We start from the raw sequence: 25,823 nt of genomic DNA, 5'->3' as shown, positions 1-25,823 counted from the left end.
CATATTGAGCTTATGTGAATTACTATGTAAATTACGTTAAATCACTCGATATTATAATGTTATATTACATTTAAAATGTACAAGCACACATAATTCTATTATATTATATATTATGTAATCGATTATCATTGCTTGCATCGCTTGCAGAATTCAAATATTTTATCAGTACGGGTTTTTATAATTTAGTTCATGCACGTTTCGAAGGTTTATCCATATGTAAAGCTGATATTTAGCGGGTATTATAAGGGAGGAGTGGCTGCGGTTAATACCAAAGAATCCGCTAATGTATCGATTATACTCGATATAAAATGTAGAGGATACGGTATAATCCTACTTTCAGAGGTGCTTCACTCGTCGCTATTTCCAGATGGTATCGGATAACGTTTTCACGTCGGGACTTTCTCACTTGCACGATATCGTGACCGACGGCTTAACTCGGCGCGTCCATGTTAATCCGGTTTATTTCCTATCCGGTTCACCGCTTCAATTTGTCCTGCTCGGACACGTGTCCGTGTGTTCGTGAGGATAATTATAAAGTAGAACGGTTGAACTTTAACTCGATGTACGAGGTATATAAGGTCATTATAGCCAGTAAAGCCGCGTCCTTAATTACGTGCAATAATAAGAGGAAGAGAAAAAGGCGACTATATTATCGCGTCAGGATCTTAAAAAAGATGTTATCGAATACGAATTTGTAAAATTCGAATTTTAGAAGAATGCCGATTAAAAAATCACGATCGTATTCTAACGCTGCTATATGGAATCGGGTCGCGTTAACGATCGATTTCGTCCGAGGTTCCGTTCGCCATTGTGAATTTTCATAGGGCAGCCCTTTTCGTTTGGACGGACATCCGACATCCCGACCGCGACTGCAGCCTATCTTCGAGGCAATACGCCCGCTACTCACCTTCTGACGTTCCGACACGCCGCTATTTCCGATATTCAATTGCCAGCGTTTACACGCCACGATAGTCCCACCTTCCACACCCATCCGCATGTCGGAGCTAAGCTATACACGACCAACGATTCCCGCATGACTTCCCCTTACGTGCCCTTTTGATACCTCGCGGCGCATTGTTTCCTTGCACGCAAAATGCTTTATTGCGCGCGCGATGGGTGTACCAAATTACACCGACATAATAAGAGGTTTGCAAACTATCTTGAAAGGATCGCAGCTGATATCAATTTGAAAGGCGTCCCTCGCTTGTGTGTATAATCGCCTGAAATAGTTCAGAGAAGCGCGCGATATAAGAAAAATTCATTATTAATTAATATATATATTTAAATTTTCGTTTGCATGATACGGGACGTTTTTTTCCGAAGAGAAATCAATTTTTTTTTTTTTTTTTTTTTTTGTATTATATCTCACCCCTTCTCTCGAATTCGAGTGTTCACCAAACTACTCTGCGGCGAAAGACGCGAATGGCCTTCGTGCTAGCTCGCTCACTCGAGTACGAGTTTCAAGCGGTTACCTGTAACACCTGTACACCTGCTTGTTCGACTATTCGTGCGGTGTTCGTGGCACGAGTATCGTGAATTACTCCTCCCCGGACGCCACTGACTTACATGGAAAGTTTCCTATCTGCGCTTAAATAGCTCGTAGCGATGTCAGAGGCGGTCAAACTCGAAGCCACTCGAACGATTGGTTGCGTTAACTGTATCTGTACGATCGCGTACTATAGCAAACGTATAAAAGCATATCAAAATTTCGAAGTAAGAGCAAATGATATTTCTTACGCAGGTATTCTTTGCGCCGCGATGCAGAAAGTGAAAACTTAATCAAGAGAGTGGAGCGATAAAATATTTATCAACTTCTTACATTAGTTATAATTATATGAAGCTATATTACACGAGTAATATATGCCACGCTACAGAAAAAGATAGTATCATTAAAAATATTATATTGACATAAAAAAAAAAAGAAAAATCAAAATTGCATAATTTTATGCAACTTCGAATATTTTATTTTGTGACATGATCGATAGATAAAAAATTCTTGCTAAACTATAAATCTATTTATAAATTCCGTTCTTTGAGAATCATTGACCTAAAATAATTTGTCCTTATTTGAAATTACGCATGCCTCGTGACGCACGTGACATTTTATCTTTCTTCTTTTTCCTCTTGTTACAGAGCTACCGAATAAGCCGAACATTATCGACGAAGAGGGAAAGACCGTCTCGACGGTTGCCGGACCTTATGAAGAAGGCGGTGACATGAAATTGCATTGCTACGTCTATGGGGGTAAGTCCTACTTTCTATAATGAGAGACAGGTTGAATGAAAATACACCGGAGTGTTCTATTTCGAAGTCGCCTTCGTGAATACGCCGCGAAAGAGTTGGTATAGAATAATTGATACGACCGAGTAGAATATATGCTCTTTTGGTTCAACAACATTTTCTTGCTCTCGCATATAAAACAACCACGATCCAATTCAGTTCATCCTATAAAACGAAGTCATGTTATTCGTAGCCATAACGCTTAATTAAAACGTCACACGATCGTAACTTGATGTTATGAATAAAGAACATTTCTCTAAGCCTTGATATCATTAAATTTTTTAAATTCCAGATTCTTTTTTACATGTGTTTATTTAATACTATATCGGATAATTCTCTCTCTCTCTCTCTCTCTCTCTCTCTCTCTCTGATATCGCATGATTATCATAATAACTCATTTAGCATTGTGTCACAAAATTCTGAATCCTCGTGAGAAGGGCGATAATCCGAATATTGCCTTATCATCATTGCTCAGATTTTCCTTTACCCTTCATCTTCCGCGTAAATACGCGGGATTATGGGAGTAGCGTTGCCCAGATTGTTAAACGCTTCGACAAAGCGTCGAGTGCTTTAGCGGCAGTCGTGGTGCATGCATTCGCGTCCAACGCTTCCCTTTATTCTATTACATTTTAATATCCGGCCGCGCGCCGCTGTGTCGGCAAGACGAGGGGCAATAACGATAATAAATTTATTTTTATTACCTCGCATGCCGCCACCCGAGGGACACAACAGAGCTATACAACTCTTATACACTCTTTACCGCTGCCTACAGTTCCACTCTCCTCCTCTACAACAGCCCTTCTCTCTCTCCGCTTGTCGCCGCGTGTTTTTCTGCTTGTCCCTTCTGAACGAAAATAGGTCCGGTAAAAAATAATAAGGTCGCCCCAGCACATAAGCTAGACCGCCCCGTCGACTCACCGCCTCCCTTTAACGGGATATTCACCCTCGGGGGATTATCCGCACGCAACGACCATTATGAATTATGAATTAACGCGTACCGCGAAGCCTGATGTAGAGCGGGCGGAAGGGTGGGCGAGTGTGTACGTACGTACCTATCTATAAGCATGAAACCCACGGCGATCGTTCGCGGAGAAATAGTATAAGATAGGTGGAACGTGCGGGGAAGACAGAGGAGGGAAGAGGGTGAACGATACATTGCACGGATAGCGTTGCAGATATGCCGATGCTGGAATAATGCAGGTAGTTTTTGCACGGAAAAGTATCACAGTCTGTAAGCTCTCTCATTAGTATTCTCTAGAGCTAAATATATTAAAGCTTGAGGCTAAATATATAAATGACAAATACATCGTCCATCCCATTTATTCTTGTGTGCCAAATTTATGGAATACATTTATAAAAGATTTTATTTTTGATGCTTTTAGCCAAATGATGTTTGTTTAATTAACCTTTTAATTAACGATATGTTTTCCAGCAGCTCGCAGTATTCGACGCGTTTATTAAGTTATATTTAAAATAGAAAAATCTCTAATAATATCACAACTAATTTTATTTTTACGCGTCTAATTATGACATCCACTTTAAATCCAATCCATAGTATCTATTTTAAACGTGCAATATATCTTTAATTAGCGTATTATTATTAATCTATTGCTATATTTTCGTTGTGGAGAATATGCGATAGATAAAAATAGGAAATAAAGTTAAAAATGTTATTAAATTTTAATAGCAACATATTTTTCAAATTTCTTTTAATTTTAAATTTTCTCTCTCCCTCCCTTTCACTCTTGTATTTTTTTCTAAACTGATAAATAAATTTTACGACATTTGTTCTCAGGTCGCCCCCAACCTAAAGTGAGATGGTGGCGCGGAGAGACGCTTCTAGACTCTAAGGATGAACCGGGTAAAACCCCTGGTGTTCGTACGAACACGCTTATCGTTAGCCAATTGTCAAGAGCGGATCTTCACGCGGTGTTCGAATGTCAAGCATCCAACAATAATATCAGTCAACCCTTGTCAATGTCGATAGCAATTGAAATGCATCGTAAGTATTATAATCTTTTTTCAACAAGTATATTTCTCTTGTAAATTGAAAACCGATTTTGTCTCAACATATTATTTTTTGACATGCAATATTTTCCAAATAAAACTACGTAAATAATAATATTATAATGTGAATAAAACGTTCATATTATTAAATTATAAAATATTAAGAATGCTCCTTGTAGAGTGCAAAGCTTGAGGTATAGATAACTGAAACTCGTGAAGCTTCGTAGTTCCGTTGTTGCGTAGTTACAAAGTGTAACACCGCCCGCGGTCTCTCAGGAGGATAAATCCAAAGGGTACAATCGATCCATGCCCACCTCTCTCTCTCTCTCTCTCTCTCCCCTCTCTTTCTCTCTCTCTCTTTCTCTCCCTCTCTCTCTCTCTTCCCTTTTGTGAATCGGCGCAAAAGGAATGCATTTGCGAATCGTACCAAAGGGAAAATCTGCGTTGTCGAGTAAACGAAGCTGAATACCGAAACGGGAAAGTATTTAACCCGGCCTCTCGGCCCGGCCGCGGCTTCGGATCCGCGCAATCCCGTTCATCCCGCAGCCCACGTGCTCCCGATTTCTTCTTTCTCCCACGGTATTTCGCCATTTCCGTTCTCCCAGCTTCGGGTCACGAGGAACAATTGCGAGGCGATGTTAAATCTGGCCAACGGTAGGGGTAATTAACTCGATTTTTACACGACCGCGACATTCGCATCTTGATTGTCTCGATTGTGCGAATCTTTGTAAATATCTCTACAATGAGTATTATTATTATTTTTACGTGTCGGTGTACTGGATTTCGCATTTGGCATGAATAATAAAAGGAAAGGGAAAAATTATATATTTCACACAAGTCACTTTGAAAATTTTCGCGAGATTCGCCATAGAACGAGATCTCTTTTATTTCTTGGATATATGATACGTTTTATGCTAATTGAAAAATATCAAAAAATTTCACGGTACAATGAAGTCATTCTGCCGATGCGAATAAAATTTTATTCTATGATGATTTTATATAAAAATGTATATACGTCACTCAACACTTATTCAATCTTTAACTAATCTCACAAGCGAAATTTGTTTCACTGAAAATTAATTTGGAGCTCAGTTATAAAAATACTTAACATTGAAAATTTAAAAAGAATGGAAAAATTATCTTTGAATATACATTTAAAAAATTTGATCTATATATCAAAGAATACGTAGTGAAAAAAAAGTGTTTGACATACGATATTAAATTATACGAATACTCTGTATAATTTAACATCAATTTGAATATTCCATGTAATTTATATACAGTGTAACACACATGCAATAATATTCTTGCATGAGACTAATCTCAATTGAGATCCAGTCCCGCAATCTCCGGAAGACGACGTGCAATTGATCCGTCGACAGAATAACAAACCGTACGTTGTATTACCAATATTTATAACAAATACCTCAATTCCCACGAAATGGTGTATCCAAGCACCGTTCGGCGATGCAATTTGTCTGGAAGTTATTCGGGATAGGTGAAATGCGTCTCTTGACAAAATATGAGGAGGATGGAATGAAGGGAGGAGAGAACAAGAGAGAAACCCGAAGAGAAAGAAAAAGAGACAAGAAGCGCGATAGGGAAAGTAAAGCGAAATAGAATCGAAGAGGGCAATGCATACCGAGGAGAGAGTAAAAACGCATAATGTTCCTCGGCGACGGCGATCTCGATTTCGGAAGCTTTCGGATTTTTATTAAATTCTAAGAAAGGGGATTCTCTTCTCGGGTCAGCCGGGATCGCGCGAAAAGTCATCGCGGTTTTTCCAACTTTATCACGCTCTCGCGGAGTGCATCTAAAATTGACTCACCCCATGCTCGTCGATGCTCATCGATAGCGTCGCGACCCTTATTATTATCGTCTCAGAATCGAATATTCCTCTCGTTTCACGCGACGCCTCAAGCTTCGCGGAAAACGTCGCAAAGCGGTCATAAAGAAAATTAATAGTTTTAGCGGAGAAAGCTTTTTGTCGGAAAATGTACGAATGTATAAGTCTTTAGAGAAAAGACATAATTACACAGATCTTTTATAAACGTAATTCGCAAGAAAATCTGCAACATCCGTTAAAAAAACAAACTTTTAATTTTTTAACGAAAATGAAGAATGGCTAGACTACCGACAATCTAAAGACATAAAGAATAGTAACGATAAAAGCACACAAGTGCGGAACATTAGCGACGACACGATAGGATGACGGTAATAAAAAACGTCGATAGACACTTTTTTTGGCGAAAGTGATAATGCATGCTCTCTCGCGCGAAAAAAAAGCACGATTTTCATTGGAAGAATAGAATTTACGAGATCAGGCGAAGTCGAATATGTCGACGGAAATCGATTTTGTTCAGGAAATTATCGAAAATCCATCTTTCTTTTTGCTCGCATCCGGATCCTTTTTATTGGACGCGTGCACTTAACGGCGACAAGTGCGACGAACGATGAAGAAGAGCGAATTATTATACATCCCGTAAAAGCCCGCGTCCAATTATTATCTCATCATATATCTACCTTTTGCGCATCTACGGGCAAACATTCGAGAACAGCGCGCGTTGGTGGTCGTTTAATTAAAGTCACGAAGATCCAGTTTTTTCATAGCGCACGTGCATGCGTGCGTGCCTATGTGCGTTACAATTTCACATAGGAATATTGGAGTAATGGTGCATTATCGATGTGCCATTAACGGGCGTGCGTCTTTCGTGATATTAGCGACGTGGATTTTTATCGTTCGCGCACTTGGCAGCGTGCCGAGCGATGCGTACTCTCGTCGACGGTAAATGAGCGACGAACCCAACGTGATCGATAAGATGGGCATTTTCTCTTCTCCGGCTCGTCGTGAAAGACGTTAAGGCATTAACGACAAACTGTAACGAGCTGTAACATTGATGGCTCGTATTCTCGAGGATCGATTCCGTCTACATATCGCGAACGATCGATAAGCACCGAATCTGCATCGCTAAATGTCACTGTTGCATACCGTGTTTTAGTGGTGATTACAATAAATCGCGTAAAGAGCACTTTGCTCTTTTTCTCTCTTTTCCCTTTTTCGCTTTTATCGTTTCTCTCTCTCTCTCTCTCTCTCTCTCTCTCTTCTCCTCTTCTCTCTTTCTCTCTTTACGGGCAAACATTCGAGAACAGCGCGCGTTGGTGGTCGTTTAATTAAAGTCACGAAGATCCAGTTTTTTCATAGCGCACGTGCATGCGTGCGTGCCTATGTGCGTTACAATTTCACATAGGAATATTGGAGTAATGGTGCATTATCGATGTGCCATTAACGGGCGTGCGTCTTTCGTGATATTAGCGACGTGGATTTTTATCGTTCGCGCACTTGGCAGCGTGCCGAGCGATGCGTACTCTCGTCGACGGTAAATGAGCGACGAACCCAACGTGATCGATAAGATGGGCATTTTCTCTTCTCCGGCTCGTCGTGAAAGACGTTAAGGCATTAACGACAAACTGTAACGAGCTGTAACATTGATGGCTCGTATTCTCGAGGATCGATTCCGTCTACATATCGCGAACGATCGATAAGCACCGAATCTGCATTCACTGTTGTCACTGTTGCATACCGTGTTTTAGTGGTGATTACAATAAATCGCGTAAAGAGCACTTTGCTCTTTTTCTCTCTTTTCCCTTTTTCGCTTTTATCGTTTTTCTCTCTCTCTCTCTCTTCTCCTCTTCTCTCTTTCTCTCTTCTCCTTCCCTCGTTCCTCGCTGCCTCTTTCTTTTTTTGGCATAAAAACTCGGCACATACCACCCGTATCTTTTGCCGTATATCCGTCATGACCGAGCGATGCATACTCGTCGTAAAAATATAAAAGTACGGTGGTAAAAACGTGAGAGCGCGCGAGCGCTTTTAGCGAAGTGCGGATCTTATATAGCTCGCGCGCATAATTACAAGTTCCTATCACAGGCCGTCTAAAAGTTGGCAAATTAAAGCGGATTTTGCATTCAATTATTTTTAATTAGACGGAAAAGTTGCGGACTCCACGCTTACACGGTGCTCTCGTGAAAAAGTGCGATACATACGAGAAAGTTACAACATCCCGCGCAGCCATTAAGCGGAAAACGGCACTTTCGCGCTTCCATCGATCTCGAATAGATCAAACATGAGGAGGAAGAATCTCAGGCGTGGTTTATCGATGATCTTATCCGGCGGAATGATAAAGGCAGAGCAGACGACACTCCGCGTATAAAATATGCGTTTCGTCAGAGTCTGATTTGCGATTAATATAAACGACATATAACGTATAACGCGCTGATGTCGTAACTTAAATATTTACACGCTAAACACAATTATCTACTAACGACAACAGTTTTATTCTGGCGAATAATTTTCCGCTCAAATTATCACATATATACCCTCGAAATGAGTCGCATCGCATATTTGATGCAATCCCACAGCCCTCTTCTGCCTCATCACCATTGACGACCAAAAATACATAACTCGCGCTACAACAATTCAATATATACCGTTATGTAAATAAGTCCTCGGACCGGGATTCTGCAAAAGGGGGTAGAGACGTGAAACGAGCATACATAATTATCTGGGCCACGTGCCCATTAACCGGTCTATCAGCTTTAATTTCCGCTTTACGTTTACGCCGAATAACGCAGGAAATAAGCGCATCTCTCAGTTCCTCTCTTCCTTCTCTCCCCCTCACCGTTCCCCGCCCACTCCTTTCTTCTGGTATGCATCTCCAGCCTGTGTGCGGTATATCTACATATCTCTCAAGGCATTATATTCGCGGGCATCACTCGTATATAGGCATTACGCCACTCCACGGGTTTTATTGCCCGGCGTTAAAGCTCGCTCTTTCGCGATGAGGCAGGACGAAGCGAGTCGGTGAGCTTTCTTCCTCTTGCACCTTTGAACCCGCCGTCTCCGGCGTGCAGTCTCCCCCACCCCCTCCCCCTCCCCCTTTTCCCAGCCGTCGGGCCGGGATCATCCTCAACCCTCTTAAACCGCCGTACACAGTGGCATCGGGAAGGAGTGAGGGAGAGGGGGAGGAGAAGAGGGCCGCCTCTCTTGGATTCCGCAAAGGATTAAACCTCATAAATTCCATGGAGCACTACGTGGAATTATCGGTATGCGGCCTTACGTCCGCCTCTCTGCCGCCTTTTATGGACAAACGAGAGCGATTTCCACGCGACTTTATGCTTTCTAACCTCCTTACCCCTCCGCTATCCTTCCCTCTTTCCTGTGCTCATCTTCCTCTCATCCCTAGCCAACTGGTCGTACGATTCCAACGGACATACGTTCGAGCATTTGCATGACTGCTCGTGGGATGGATGCGAATTGCGAATGGACGGAAAAGTATTCGTCTAACGTCGCGAAGGTTGGCTTTCGTGATGTGGATGGGAAAATGCAGTTTTCTGGTTGCGAAAATTTATATAAATCTCATATCGTTGCATCGAGAAATCTATCGACATTCTATAACGGAATCGAATTAAACGCATTAAATTGATGTTTGATTGGATTTTTTTTAATTGGTAGAAAATATTTATGACGTGGAAAAATGGATATATATTGCGCGATATTTCAGGGAGAAGATTAAATGTGAAGAAAAGCGGGAAATATTTTTTAACTGAATTACATACAGAGGATATTGCATGTAAATAATCTACATTTTTTAAATCAATTTAGAATATTCTGTTATATAATAAAATCAATTCTGTATTGATATAAAGATGAAATCTAATATTTTTCATTTCTTCCGATAACTAAAAATGTATTTTATTATTTAACACGGTATATAAATATCACTTTTCTTTTTCTCTCTCTCTCTCTCTCTTTTACAGAAAAAATATCTTACATTTCATATTTTTTTAAGTTTTACGCATAATATTATGGCGAATCATACAATTACTGTTTTTAACATTCAAGCATAATGTAATGTCAATATAGTGACTTTTGATACTATGAGAAAAATCAAGGGAGCCACGTTTGGACCGGATCTCTGCGATTTATGATCGGAAAATATTTTCGATGTTCCTATCGAAGAGTAAATCGACCTGGTCCTTCGGTCAGCCAGCAAATGTTTGATAATAAATAAACCACGGTCGTTAATATGAACCGTGACAGGAAGGGTGTGCACGAGAACGTTGCGAAATAAATTATCAAAACGTACGGCGCGCTGAACGATGGCCGCACGTATAACGCAGTTTAATCGCGGATCATTATTATTTCACGGTTCATCGAGTCTTTCTGCGCAAATTTCGAAGTACCGCCAGTCGGGGTACATCGCGTGTCATATTCAGTTGTGTGTGCCGTGGTTTTGAAATCCCATTATTCCGAGAAAATTAATATTTAACGCTTGTGCGCTCGAAAATCGTCGCATTTACAAATGGAGCGCCCGGTAATGGCATATTTTTCCCCGGCAGAGGTTTATCGCACGAATTATTTTCACCGGGATGCCCGCTCGTTCACTGGCTCACTCGTGAGAAATGGAAATAAATCGCGCGCGAGACGCGAAGGGAAAACCGATACGACACGCGGCGCAAAATTAAAATAATTGCGAATACTTTTCAGATTTTATCTAAGTGATAGTAATGCGCGAACGTCGCGCAGTGAAATCTTCTCCTAACGATAATTTCGTTGAAAACTTCTCCGCCATCGTTGTCGCGATTTAAGAATGAAACTGTATTCATTATTCGCCGGAGTGGTCGAGAAGTTCGGAGCTAATCAACCGAGCCGTATCTTTTTTTTTTTCTGCTAGGCAATATAAAGGCCCGTGCCTTAAACTTGGTTCTTCTCTTTGCAGAATTAATGGTTTTTGTTTATTTCGGGCGCTTAACAAGCAAACTTTATAGATTTTATACGCCTTTTGGAACATTGCAAATACTTATGTCGCGTTACGTAAATGCGCGATGCCCTAAATAGAGATAGCAGGTATATACATTAAATATTTATGCGTGCGTGTTTTTAATAAACTTTTATACATCTCGTGTATATTTTAAGATGGCTGATAAAGTTATACGACACCGCGTGTATTTGCTGCGTAAGCGTAGAAGAATGTTTTTATATAACGCTGATGAATATGCGCTCGTAAATATACAACGTAATATACAATATTAATAACGGGAGAAAATCTCTTATATCTTCTTCTTTCTCAACAATTTTCCGTGTCATGTAATTGTAATCGTTTGGTATAATTCGAATCGATGAAATCGGAGACGAAAGATTTCAATCTTGCTTGCGAACGGGAGAAAGATCGAGCTTTCGCCGGGAGGAAGAGAAAAAAAAACTCGAGAAGATTAATGTAACGAATCAGTCTGGCTAACCTTTGATCGAATCGTACCGTATTGAACGTGATATTCCGGATTTATAGAATTTATTTGATACCCTTGTTAGTAAGTCTTAACAAGGGTTGATCCTTTTTCCATTTCTCTCAGTCTTTGCTTAACCCGGTACAGAATAGCAGATATTTTTTTCTGACGAATATTACTATGAATATTATAACAATGAATCATAGATACATATCGCGAAATTATATTGCAGTTAATCGTGTAATAAGTATATTAATAGGTATAATAAGTATATTAATAGGTATAATAAGTATATTAATAGGTACTTTTTGACCGTATATTAAATAATGCGCTGAATATATAACTAACGATACCCTTTGATCACCGACTTGCATTCAGGCGAATTTAATTAGGAACTATAAACAGTACTCTACGCCAAAAAGCCAAGCATTCTGTCGAGATGCAAGCGGCAATACAAATGAGGGGTTACATCAAAAGCGAACTAACGCGGCCAACGGACGAAACGAGATCACGTGTACGTTATCGTTTCATTAAAACCTGAAAAGGAGCAAGGATGAAGAGAGAGAGAGAGAGAATGCGAGAGATAGAAACAAAGAGAGAGGAATAGATGGGAATAGGATTACACGCCACAGAATAGCGGCGGCGGTGGTGCTGCAAGCGGGGATGGAAATAGAAGAGGTCGAGAAGGTATAATATGGTGGTTCGGAAGAGGCAAAGAGCGAGAAAGAGAGCGACCTTGGGATTGAATCGGCGCTACCTCGAGAGGAATGGAGAACAAACCTTGGCACTACCTCGTTGTGCCCGGCCCGGACCGACTCACCCCAACCTAATCGAGCCTGACTAATTAGAGGGCAGTTGGCTGGTAATGGAGTCAGCCGGCAAAATTGGGTGACGGTGGGCCTGATTTACAGTGCGACGTACTTGGAGATTGGCCGCGGAGAATAAGGATGGTACGCGAATGTAGAGAGAAATAGAGTAAGCCCGGACCGCGAACGGGACAGAGAGACGGAGGGAAAAAAAAGGAAGAAACCCGAGAAAAAGACTCGTAATGCCGACGAGAGTTAGCTTTCAAATTGGCTGTTGGTGATCAGGTCGCTTTCTATGACACGGAGCGAGCATTCAGAAGCCGCGCCGAGCTGATCTTTTTAGGGCTGTGACGTGAGGCGGGTGAGAATCACACCGGAGCCCCGGAAATCCGCTCAACTTTTAATGGAATCGGCGATTTTTCAATGCGGTTCTCCTTCCTCCCCGTCATGGCTGATAAGTCGCGCGAGACAAAAAGATCCATATCGATGGGATCCATGGTGGCCATTTTGGGCAGAGGGATGTCGCGCGCGCACGAGTATTCATGGAATTGAAAATTGAGAAACTCTTTGGGGAAGAGTTCGCTGGAAAACTAGCTCCCTCCCGGGAGAGGAAAGAGAAAAGCCCGTTTTACTCTCCCCGTCCGATCACCGACTATTCGGTCGTTTTTGCGGCTCTCCCGGGCGTACTACGTCGGCGGGAATCCGCGATATCATTTTCCGAGATTAGGCGAGATTTCTTTATGCGAATCTCCTGCTTTTTCCGCTCCGTCGACATTTACTTTTCTTTTTCATTCAGAGGGAACATTTATTATTTTTCTTTAAATATGGTAATCATATCGCGGATAGAATGGAATAACAATCAGAGATAACAATAATATATATATATATAGTCGATTCCATTTTTGAAGAAAGAACTTGTTTTTTCTTGAAAAAAGTTTGTAAGGTGGTTTTCGACAGCTTCCTCGGAATTGAGATTCTTGCCATTTAAACTATTCTGCAAAGACCGGAACAGATAAAAATCTGAAGGCGCAATATCTGGAGAATATGGCAGGTGCTGTAGAATTTCCCCTTGCAACTCCTGCAGTTTTCGCAGCGTCTGTTGAGCGACGTGTGGCCTAGCATTGTCGTGGTGGAAGATGACGCCTTTTCGATTGGCCAAAATCGGACGTTTTTCTCGAATAGCTGCAGCGAGTCTAGTTAGTTGCTCACAGTACTTGTCCGCCGTGATTGTTTCGCCGCGTCGGAGCAGCTCAAAGTAAATAATTCCCTTGCGATCCCACCAAACACACAGCAACACCTTCATCGGATGCAAGCCAGCCTTTGCTACGGGTTCTGCTCCTTCAGCTGCTGTTTTCCATGTCCTCTTTCGCTGTACGTTTTTGTAGAGAATCCACTTTTCATCGCCTGTTACCATTCGATCTAAAAAAGGCTCTTTTTTGTTACGCTCGAGAAGAGAAAGAGCCACAGTCATACGGTTTAGCTTATTCCTTTCAGTCAGGAGATGCGGCACCCATGTATCAAGCTTGGAAACGTATCCAAGCTTTTTTAAATGACGAAAAGCGGTTTAATTATCGATGTTCAGCCTCTTAGCAATATCTTCAGTTGTAATCCTTGGGTTTCTTTCCACTAAGGCATGCACAATGTTATCATCAATGCCAGAAGGCCGTCCAGAGCGGGTTTGATCCTCCATGTTGAAATCACCATTTCGAAATCTGCCAAACCACTTTTTGACTGTTCGGAGAGCAGGAGCGCGGTCTAAATAAACGGTTTGAATATTTTTTTTGTGCAATCCCAACACTCACGCCTTTCCGAAATTCATGTAACATTACATGCCGCAAATGCACCTTGTGGTTCTCCATTTTTAATGATTTCTCTTATGCACAAATGGACTTATCTGAATAATGTCTGACGCTAAATTGACATAAGACAATGTCATCTATTCGGTGTAAGCAACAATTACCACACGAAAACAATAGAACTCCGCCATGCAGTAACTTAATGCCATCTATGAAAATCGGGCACGAACTTATGCAATCATCCAATATATTCATTTAAAAAATTACAGATGCTATTAATCTTGGAATATTTAAATATTTAGTTTGCTATATAAACCTATCAAACTTAATCAATCTACAAATGTTTCAAAATATAGAGATCATTTTCAGCTATTCCACAAATTATATTTTATGTATCCATTTTTATGTATTCTATACATGAGAAACTATTTTCTGAATAATCTTAACTCTCTGATAATCTTAAATGCATAATTAAATGCATTTAATATTTTAGATAAGATGAAATGAGTCTTATTATTAAAGTAATTTGAAAATATCGCGCGATTCATGTTAATATAGTAACTGGATTAATTATTTAATATCTTAATGTTTAGCAAATAAAAATAGATATTTCCATTTTATTAGATTTTATTTTATAAAATAAATTTATTTGATATTCATAAAAGTAAATTATATTTTTCCTTAAATTTAATACAGATTGTAATTCTTTTAAAAATAGATCATCGCGACATCAAAGCTTAATTTTATAAATTTCTCGATACCTAACCGTTAATAAACGACTCACGAAATATACGCAAAAATTTACAAAAGGAAACGCGGTATCGAAGAAACAGCAAAGAAGTTGCGTAAAAAGTACACAGCGAGAAGGAAGTAAGAAGATATATTGAATTGTGTGCGCATATCTTTGGATAGTTAAAAGCGAGACGAGATGGTCTCTTTGTTTCTCCCTCTATGTAATCTGGTGGCGTCGCGATACAACCACGACGACAACGATGCTGACAACGGGGTAAGCCACCGATGGAATAACCGAAGAAAGAAGGAAAGAGAAAGCAATGAAGGAGGTACAAGTCCTCGAACTGCCGGGGGCTTGATTGTATGCCGGAGACACGAGACTCTGAAGGAGACAGGAGAGCCCTCTCAGACTACGGTTGAAGTCGAGTGAGTCTCGTGTGACCCCGAGACGAGGCTGTGTTACCCGTGAACAATATCCGCAGCTGTAGAAACGCCTGTGTTATACGGCGGCCGTGCATTTACAAATGTTCCCTCGACGCGACTCTCGCCTCCTCCCTCAATCTCGCACCGAGAGATCTCGCCGACAACGTAACGAGAGAACCGTAAATGTTCCAAGAATTGTCAAGAGACGCACAGACCACAAATAAAGTCGGACCGCTGTCAAGCGACATGCTGGCGTGGCGGGAAACGTTCTTGATTAATGTTATTGGCGATTATTGTTGAGCAGAATAGATGTTGCTCAGAGAGAGAGTTGGAATTAAGGAAAATGGTCAAGCATGGTTTCCTACGTATGTATGTCATTGTCAGTGGGAGTCTCGTGTGACCCCGAGACGAGGCTGTGTTACCCGTGAACAATATCCACAGCTGTAGAAACGCCTGTTATACGGCGGCCGTGCATTTACAAATGTTCCCTCGACGCGACTCTCGCCTCCTCCCTCAATCTCGCACCGAGAGATCTCGCCGACAACGTAACGAGAGAACCGTAAATGTTCCAAGAATTGTCAAGAGACGCACAGACCACAAATAAAGTCGGACCGCTGTCAAGCGACATGCTGGCGTGGCGGGAAACGTTCTTGATTAATGTTATTGGCGATTATTGTTGAGCAGGATAGATGTTGCTCAGAGAGAGTTGGAATTAAGGAAAATGGTCAAGCATGGTTTCCTACGTATGTATGTCATTGTCAGTGGATCGACTGCTACGTAATTTTTCTTGATTTTCTCAAAAGTGCTGCATACGCGTTATAAAAATTTGTCGATTTGTACGAATCGAATGTTAACAATAACGTCAAGGTTTTCAATCAGAATGGCTTACAAGCGCACACGTGCGTCATATCTCGAGCAAGCATCCGCGAAATTCTCGGATTATTCGATTTATAGAACGCGGATGAGTATATTATATACACCGTGAAAATACTACGAGATAAATAAATTACGGACGCACAACACGTCAATACGCGGAAAACTTACGCGAGCGCGGCCGCAATCATTTCACGGGCGAAATAACGGATAATTGATTTACGAACTCGGCCATTGAGTAAAGTTTCTAGAAACATCGCTGTTTTCGATCGCCGTTATACAAAGTTTCATAACATGATGCAATTGCTAATGAACGCGGATAAAATCGCGGCCACGACGTCACTCGTCGACGACCCCGAGCGAAACGCATTCGCGTTGATCTCGTCCTCGACGCACTCGTGTTTGCCGCGAGGGAGGGCTTTAGACTGGACGCGCTTTTGGACGATCGAAATCACAGTGCGATTCGCGTTCACAATAGTCGCGATTCCTTGCAAGTAGAATCCGCCGCCGTTAATTTTGTCCGCCGTACTCGGGGGCCGACGCTATTTCGCAGACTCTTCATCTACCCAGTTGGAGTTAACTTTGTCTTGCGCTCTATTCAAACAGCATCCACGGCGTCGGGCGGTCTCGCCTACTCATTAGCGTCCTCCCGTCCGTTACTACTAATGTACAGGAGTCGGCCAACAAATTTACACGGCGGATTGCTGGGAGTTACTCATTAGAGCGCCAATGCGCACAATGTAAAATAGCAATTCCGCAAACTTCGATACTAATTACACTTTTCGTAGTCACTCTCGTATGCATTTCGCGCGATATAAAAAGTATAGTAACGCCTTTATTTCATTTTTAACAATCTTCATATAAAATATAGCTCAACAAAAAAATAACCAAGATAGATAGTAATTATTTTTATAGTTTTGCTGAATTCAATTTTTTTCCTTAATTTTTTTTACGATAGATTAATGCTCTAATGAAAAAGAATATATCGATATTTTGATATAGCGGTGTTGTGGTTTAAATTCAGATTATAGATCGACGATTTGCCTGATGCTTGAAAAATGTTGCATTATACATATATATTTGCCTCTTATCGATATTTTAGTCCACTTCGGATTCGTATCTTTTGTAATAAACTTGGCCTATAATGCGAGATACTTTTTACATACAATTTATCATCGTGAGAAATTTATGATATAAGAAAATGTGCAAGAAAATGATAGAGGCACAAATGACTAAATTAAAAATAAGAACTTTTACCTGGCAAACGACAAATCCAGATTCGATTCAACAACTTGCACTCTGATATCTTTTTTGCATATATGTCAAAAATTTTAAATGATGATAGTTCGCGAATAAAGTTTTCGGATCGTACAAGTGAAGATATATAGGTCAATAATTTTTAAAGCTTCTAGTGAAAGCTCGCACTCTCTCTGACCTGAATATACTTATTTAGATTTTAGAAAGTAGTTAATCTAAATTTTATTTATTTTATTTATCTTAAATTAATCTAAGTTTATTATAAGAAATAAAAATCTGAAGTCAGAATGTATTTAGTATAAAAGTATTTTTGGTATTAATATTTAAAAGCATATGAATTACAATTAACTATACCTTAGACTTTTATTGATTCTTTATTGTTGCAATTGATTGTAAATCTAAAACCCTTTATATACCATTTTTTTAATCAAATTTTAATAAATTATATTTATTTCGTAAATTTTAGTGATTTTCGCAAAATTAATTAATAGAATCTGAATAAAAAAATGAATATGTTATTTTACATTACTTAAGATACAATAATTGATTTTCTGCATAATGCTACATCTTATAAAAAAGATATATGTACTGAATTTGTAAGTATCTTTTGATATCTCTTGTTACGCAAGACAAAGTTTAAAAGACGCCTTGAATAGAGACAATTTAACATGCATCTTTCATGCATATGTCACGTTAGGACATCTTCCTGTCTGGAATGACACATGTTGCTGCTCAGGCTCACGTTGAAGGGGGATTGTTTTGCATTTTTCGCGAGGCGGTAAAAAACGGAGAAGCGAAGCGAGACCGCATTCTCTCTGTTTGGGTCCATCTATGTAACATTATTCGCCCGGATACGTGGCGGATACGCTCTGTTTTTATTCGGTGCGTGCCACCCACACACAACCAATACATTTAATACGTACAATCTTTTTGTCTGTAACTTTGCATTAATCCGGAAACGTAATAAAGCGAGATACGCGAATAAACATGGAGAGTAACGGGCGATGTGGCGCGGCGCGGACTCACCAAAAACTACCAACGATAGCTGCGGGATATCCGGGGCAGAAGTAGGCAGCCGGGATATGCAAACGCGCGACCGTAAGCCCCGGTCGGATTAAGCACGGACGTATTTTCAATTCGCGATAGCAATAAGTTCAACCTCGTCCGCTCGTTCGTTACTCAGCCGCTCTATCTTCTCCTCTAACTCTCTTTCGTTCTGTTCTCCATCCCCTTTCTCTTTAACCCTTTTTTTTTTGCACTGCGATCTCGTTAGTACCGTTTTTATTCCGTCGTTCCCTGCCTCTTATCCAAACTGTATCGAATTCTTTCGCGATCGTCGGCAATCCCGAGGAATGATTGTATTTGACGGCCATCGGTATTCTTTATTGGCATTATTTACAGTTCGTCTGTCTAAGCAATTTCAGGCTTTTTTATATATAAGTATGTGTGGGGATAGTATATTATAAACGTTTATTTTTATCGTAGAAATATAGTAATTATCAGAACGAAAATTATTAGTATTCTTTATAATATCGAATAAATTGCATACTAATAGATTATTTGTCATTGTATTATCGGTTTCTTGTAATAGTCTATTTTCTCCTTCAGCAAGCTTCAATTAAAATTTTATTTCACAAAATAAAACGAGATGAGGTCTTATTCCTTTTTCGCTCAAGATACGGATTTATTATGAGAAAATTGCGCTAAATTCTCTGACCGAAAAAGTATAATATAAATCAAAATACGCCATAAAATAATTAAAGCGCTTTTATTATGTTTCAAACTAAACATAATATGCTATGAATAATATATTTTCTAAAAAATCTCTTTTGCTCGATTTTATGTTATTTCAATTATCAGTTTAACGTAAAATCTGAGGGTTTAGTCGAATTAAATAAAATTATTCAGTTTAATAAATTATTCTCGCTATTATTTATAAATATGTAATGCGTCTCGTAAAATGTGTAAAAATTATTATTCTAAAAAAATTTGGAATGAAAGTAAAAAATGCATTCGCCAAATCTATGGAAGCATTATTTGTATAAATCTCGTTCGCGTCATCCATCAGACATCTATTAGACCATCGATGCCATGTGATCGTGACGCATTCGCATGCTCGTTGAACGCTCAGTGGGTTATCTAATGGACACTGACGCACTTTTTCGCACAACCCTTCGTTCGTCATGACTATCCGTCGAGCGCATACAATACAACCCGCGAAAAAGCTGACGAACGTTTATACAACGTGAGAAGAATGTTGCTGCTAGTCACGTCTTTTCCCCTAGTCCACTCACGTAATAACGGCAAAGCAAAGAAAAAAAAAAAAAAAACGCGCACGCGTTGCTTTATTCGTAATAACGAAATAATAAACATGAGAAAAAGAGGAGGCGGAATAAAAGGGTCGACTCCCTGTAATAAGCGCCATAACGTTATAACAAGGGATGGAGAAAAAGAAAAAAAAAGATAATATTAATATTTCATTAATTTGCAAAAACTGAGAGCGCGTGTGAGCGCAGATTTCGTCCTTTTCATTATAACAAAAATTACTAAGTACAAACAAAATCATGGGAATAAAATATGACGTTCACACACAAAAGATATTGAGGATCAACTAATGATATTTCGAGCACACAGTGTTGAAGATCCGAGAATTGAATGCGTTTAAGACGGAATTACGAAGTCGCATTTACCGTATAAACACAGAATTACATGATGCGAATATGCAACACGATTGTATAGACATTCGAGTACTGGCGGCTTATGCCGGTAATCTTGCTTTTAGCATCAATATGCCGATTGAACATGGCAGGTGAGATTGTAGCCGGTAGATTAAGGTTAGCGAAGGTGAAGGTAATGGTGGACGCGGCGAAAAGGAAGGAAGAGAGGAAAATTTTTCATTGGAGTCAAAAGTTCGGCGTACTGAAAGTTTAATTCCGGACTCTCCCTGAGCGCGATGGTGTGCGAGTTGAATGAAAAATCTCTCCTCTGCCTCTACACTATCTATGCCAAGGTACGTTTGTCCCTATCTCCCCCGCAGCCGGCCCTTCGTCGTCGCGCTCGCACTTTTTTTTCGTTCCCCGGCGTAGCCGAAGAAAGACGTTCCTTTGCCGAGCAGTTGACGATTAAATTCGATGGAAAGATGCCGGGGTGTGGGTGATTCGACCGAGACTTATTTCGCGGTTGAATCGAGCGACTATATCGGCACTTTCATCCACGTCGTCGGGATGTCAATACCGTCACTTACCGTGACGCTTTTGCGAGAGGCAATTTAATGTCGCGTAAACATTGAGCGTACGCTCCGCTCACGAGGCTTTTAAGTAACTGACTTTTGTCCAAGGTGATGGATTTCTCATTGAAACCTACATTTCCAATATCGAGAACTAATATTTTCACTTTTATTATTATTTATACATTATTCTCGCGAGATTTTTTAATTTGCATTTCTATTTGACAATCAATTATCTCCCACGTTCGTATGTCTTAAAAAAATATTTGCTAATATTTCCTTGAAAGGAGTTATGCTAATACGATTGCAAAGATGAAAGAGGGAGGGCAAGAGCGTTTCACGTTATTATCGCGCTGGCAGTTAATTCTGCAATACCTCGAGATTAGGCTAAAGATTAATGTTTAACTCCATTTTGTCTGTGCACTATTCAATACTTGGCTCAATTAATCAACGTGAAACGCCCACCAGACCTTAATCTATGAGAGGCGCGGTTCGGAGCTAGCGCGCCACTGCCCTCCCCGAGGCTATCAGGGTGTAGGTTTTGCGGCAATACGTTCAGGGTGGTAACTGTAGCGTGGTACCACTCGTTTAAAACGCATTAGGGAGCGGGCGAACGGTGCAAGTCCGTGGCCGCTCTAAGCACCGCAATTCCGCAGCTGCCGCAATTCTTGTTCGTGCTTTTTGATCGGGCGTCCATCAACGTCCGCGCGCTATTCACGTGGTCCACTCTTGTGATCGACCTCGATCCTCTTCCGTGTTTCAGTGAGGCCCCTGAGCGTGATGATACTCAGCAGCGAACACGCGCCCCTCAGCGCGAATCGGAAATACGACATCATCTGCATGACAGTCGGTTCAAGGCCACCGGCTGAGCTGTTTTGGTACATGGATGGCAAGAGGCTCGACAATCACACGAATAAGGTAAGACTTGTATAAGCTGATCGAACGGTACGTCATTAAGATCCGTCACCGTGCGAGAAGGATATGTCTCGTACGAGGAAAAAATATTTTATATGGGAGAAGTGACTCTCGCGCGGTTGTTAAAATTGCATGAATACACGATATTGTACGAATGTGTAAAGTACAGTTTAAATATTTTTCCTCGCTATGTATCTTTCGTATCTTATAAACATAATTAACACTCTTCCAAGAAAAAAAATAATTTTTTTCTTAATTTCTCTTCAAAGCATTTAAAAAGGTTTGTTTGGCAAAAATGTCAACTCATATTTTTATCTGGGATGATTACTTTGTTTCTGCACGTGCGATTTCACACAAGTGTAACTGTTTCGAGTGCCAAAAATACGATATTCGATATTCGTTTTCGATCCTATTGATAAAATGCTACACGAGTGAAATTAATGCGTGACAACCGTCATAGGCGAAATGCTAGAAAGGGAAACAAACGACGCGAACCGTAAAATAATTTTCTATTCTGCGCTTTTGCGTGGAAATGTAGAGCGAAAAAAAAAACAGAATGATACATCGTAGCCTATATTTCCTCGTCGCCACCTAACTCGCTAATGTTATCATCGATACCGAGAGACGATCGATCTCCATTATCTCCGCCTCGCATCACGATCTTTTATCTGTAATATGACGTATTTCGAATCTATGAAATTCTTATTCGGCGGAACTCTAATATCTCGTCTTAGGGATGAGTCACGCCAACTTGTCGTCGCGAGATGATTCAACGGCTTAAAAAAAACACGTCCCGCGTCGCGCGTGTTCGTCGTCGTTTTCTGCGGGACGCGATATGGAAAAAACAAACGGATTCCATCAAGACCCAAAAAAAACGCGCGATCCGAGGGACGTACGCGGCATCTCCTTCGAGATGCCCGTTTCTCCACGAAATCACTGACATTAGCGCCGGTATCGGTATTTGCATCGTTGCCATTAAGCACCCCCTCCGACACGCCATGGCGCAATTACCGGATAGCGGCGATGCTTTCGTGATCTCTCGCTCTCGCTCTTGCAATTCGCCCTCCCCCCCCCCCCCATCCTCTCCCCCCCCCCCCCCCCTCGTCTCTATCTCGCGTGCGCGTCTCCCCCGCTCTTTGATCCTAACATCACGAGGGAACTCCTTCGTATATACGTATTCGAACTCTCGGGCGAACCATCGATCTACGCCCGTCTTGCGTTTCCGCGGCGCAAACTCTTCCTGAAACGTGATTCTTTGACCCAACCGCCCCCAAATTGCATCTCGAATCTCGATGTACACGCCGCTCGAGAACGCCGTCTCGCAACTGCCGCTTGTAAGAGTTTTTTAAAAGAGTTTTTCTCTTTCGGTTCCAACGGTAAACGTACGCGATTGAATCCCATTGTACAAAGAATCGACTCATTATACGAATAAACGGAAAAGATTAATCGATTTTCTTTTAGAAGAGAAGAGTATGATACCAAGATATATATATGTATCGGATAAGAATATACTCAGACTACATTTCTTCAATTTTAACAAGTTTAACTGCAATATATATCTCGTAATGTCACAATTTTATATGAATATACAATGCAATGTTTGATATGTTTTAGTCTACGCAGCCAAATACTTTTGCTCTTTCTGCTCAAATTAATTGTGTAAATTGAGCGATATGTGATAGATGTGAATTTGAGACGTTTGACATTAAGGAGATCCATCTGATCTATAGGAACAGGACAAAGTTATCTAATATAGACGGTACATACGTAACTATGGAGCGATGGACACCATCCATCATCCGACGACTTGTCAATAGTTCTATGACAGACTCGAATGTTAGGAGAGATATACAGCATGCTGAATATAGAACAATACAAGCGCGCGATTATATTTCTATCTGCCATAATCTTTTATTTTTGCTTCTTACTCTCTATTCGTGTCATGCTTACATTTTTAGCACGCTAGTATGTAAGATGGTTTAACCCAGATTTAAATCATCAGTTACATAAACCTTGAATGATATATATATTCTCTCTAAATTTTTCAGACTCTCTCTATAATCGTTTCTTCAAAATACTAAAAAAAAATCTCTTCAATTAAAATTTACCAAGTTTTTATTAGGAAAAGATTACACTCTTGAATTTTATTGGAACATAAAACTCACTTGATTACGTTGCAATGATGACGAAATTTCCATCGTATTTGAACTATGATAAAGCATTAATCTTTATATTTATTGAGTCTTTTTCTATCTGAAAATCCGTCTAAAATACATCTCGACGAAATTGGAACGAATATTGGAAAGCTAACTGTATTTATTCCAACTATTCTCTTCGTTTATCGTCTTATCCATGATTCTTTGGAAGAATTCGATTTCACGCGTACTATTCGGATATTTTCCTCTATAAACATTTTCATTTTGCGATTAAATTCACGTGACAATTTGTGTGATATTATAGGTACAATGATAATAAAATATGCTGATTATTTGATTATAGAAATTTGTAATAAATTATGATCGAAGAAACCATAAAGATACGTTGACCTTTGCGTGCAGGAATTTCGCGTAACGCCACGCTCTCACCGGCCATCCCGGTGCATAATCGAGATGCAGTAAAACTTTCCGAATGAAAAATGAGCGCGGGTACGCACGCGGGCCTCGCTGCCATCCGTACGCGTGAATTTTGCAATAACGCCGATTCGATCGATCTCTCGCGCGCGCGCGCTTGTGATCGACGATGATCCGCTACAGTGGCGGAGAGATTCAAAGAGCTGATATTTTCCGCCGCAAATAACGATCACGTTGTTGGCCGGTGCCAGGCAGGCGGCGTCCAGTTCTGACACGTTCGCGCTATCTCGCGTTATACGTCATAATATCACGGTGTCGAATGAAGCTCGGTACCGGTAGACATATCGAGGCATGGCGAACAGAGAGAGAGTGAGAGAGAGAGAGAGAGGACAGAAAAACACAGGGGCGAAATGGAGGGGATTGGAAGAGAGGGTGGATTGTGAACAGTATAGTTGGCAGTGGGTGATTCGACTTTGCCGATTTATGACCGCCGCGCGAATTTCGGGCCAATTTCGTTCCGGGCTCCGCCGCCCCCGCATACGTACACTGCGGTGCAAAAGTTTCAATCTGCAATCTGTATTGTTAAGAAATTCCGTATTTTTTGGGAAAAGCGTTGAGAGAACTGCAGTAACAATTGTAATTGTAAATATACTCTTAATGAGATTAATTAAATTATATGCTATAAATTTAAGATAAGATTACATTGTTGTATTCTTTCTTTTCTTTCTAGGATATATTTGCGCTTTTCTATCGCGTCATTATTACGACTTACACTTTTTTTTTTTAATTTGATTGGCGGGAGGGGAAAATGCCTAACGCACCGTACCCCGGAACGGGCCCCGGGGCGTGTGTGGGGTTTGCACCCACTAAAAACCCCCCCAGCAGATCTGATCTGCCTCAGTTTAACCAACGTCTCCATTCGCACATGAACATAGAGCCGTTTGTCGAATGACTCATACTTACTACTTACCAATACTTCTGCGAAAGTACCTGAAATGTTGTGTGGCTTTTTAAAAATGTATTAACATGATTTTAATCGCGCTCTTAAGGAATTTGTACGGTGGCAACTTTAATATTTTTAATGTAATGAGATATGTATATAGTTCATTAATCGCAGCATTGTTATTACATGCATGAAACCATCGTTTCTTTTCTTATTCTTATAAAATGCGAGAACTTGTATTATATATATATATATATTATATAATACATTTGTGATAAATTCTCTAAATCAATACAAATTTTACTAAAGCTGCGTGAAAAATAAAAGTGTACGTGTTTTGTCTTTCGACCCAATTTAGCCATATTCTACAAGCAACAAAGTAACAACACAAGTTATCGCGAATAACAGTTGTTAGGAATATTTTATCAAGAAAACGATTAAATTCGTTACAAATGAAAAAATCGAAAAATTTTCATTAATCGAGTTACAAGTGCAACAGATCTCTTTTATACAAAAGCACATTAATGTAGACTTTTGATTTGAAAGCTGCTAATTTAGAGCCATTCAATTAGCTTTGAGAAATCCATTAGCCTGACCAATATCGAGTGACGTGATAAGATTGCAAACATGATTATCAGATAATTTGTTGTCACTTTCGTCATTGCTACATGAATTTATCGCAGTTTCAGTAAGAGAGAAAGAGAGAAAGGGAAA

The 25,823-nt window shown here is 40.2% G+C and overlaps 1 protein-coding gene across 2 annotated transcripts in view; it reads left to right on the top strand.

Moving 5' to 3' along the window:
• LOC115235084 (nephrin-like) overlaps window positions 1-25,823 on the top strand; it is a 397,929-nt gene that overhangs the window by 348,046 nt on the left and 24,060 nt on the right. For both annotated transcript variants that reach the window (XM_029806647.1, XM_029806646.1), the window contains 3 exons: window positions 2,134-2,244; window positions 4,076-4,282; window positions 21,445-21,599. In XM_029806647.1, the coding sequence (XP_029662507.1) occupies window positions 2,134-2,244; window positions 4,076-4,282; window positions 21,445-21,599 (473 nt within the window). The remainder of the gene's footprint in view (window positions 1-2,133; window positions 2,245-4,075; window positions 4,283-21,444; window positions 21,600-25,823) is intronic.

This window comes from Formica exsecta, unplaced genomic scaffold (genome assembly GCF_003651465.1).
Source record: "Formica exsecta isolate Colony F162 unplaced genomic scaffold, ASM365146v1 scaffold21, whole genome shotgun sequence".
In the NCBI taxonomy this organism is placed as follows: domain Eukaryota; kingdom Metazoa; phylum Arthropoda; class Insecta; order Hymenoptera; family Formicidae; genus Formica; species Formica exsecta.
The sequence above is the reverse complement of the archived record's forward strand: the minus strand, read 5'-3'. Positions and strand labels throughout refer to the sequence as shown.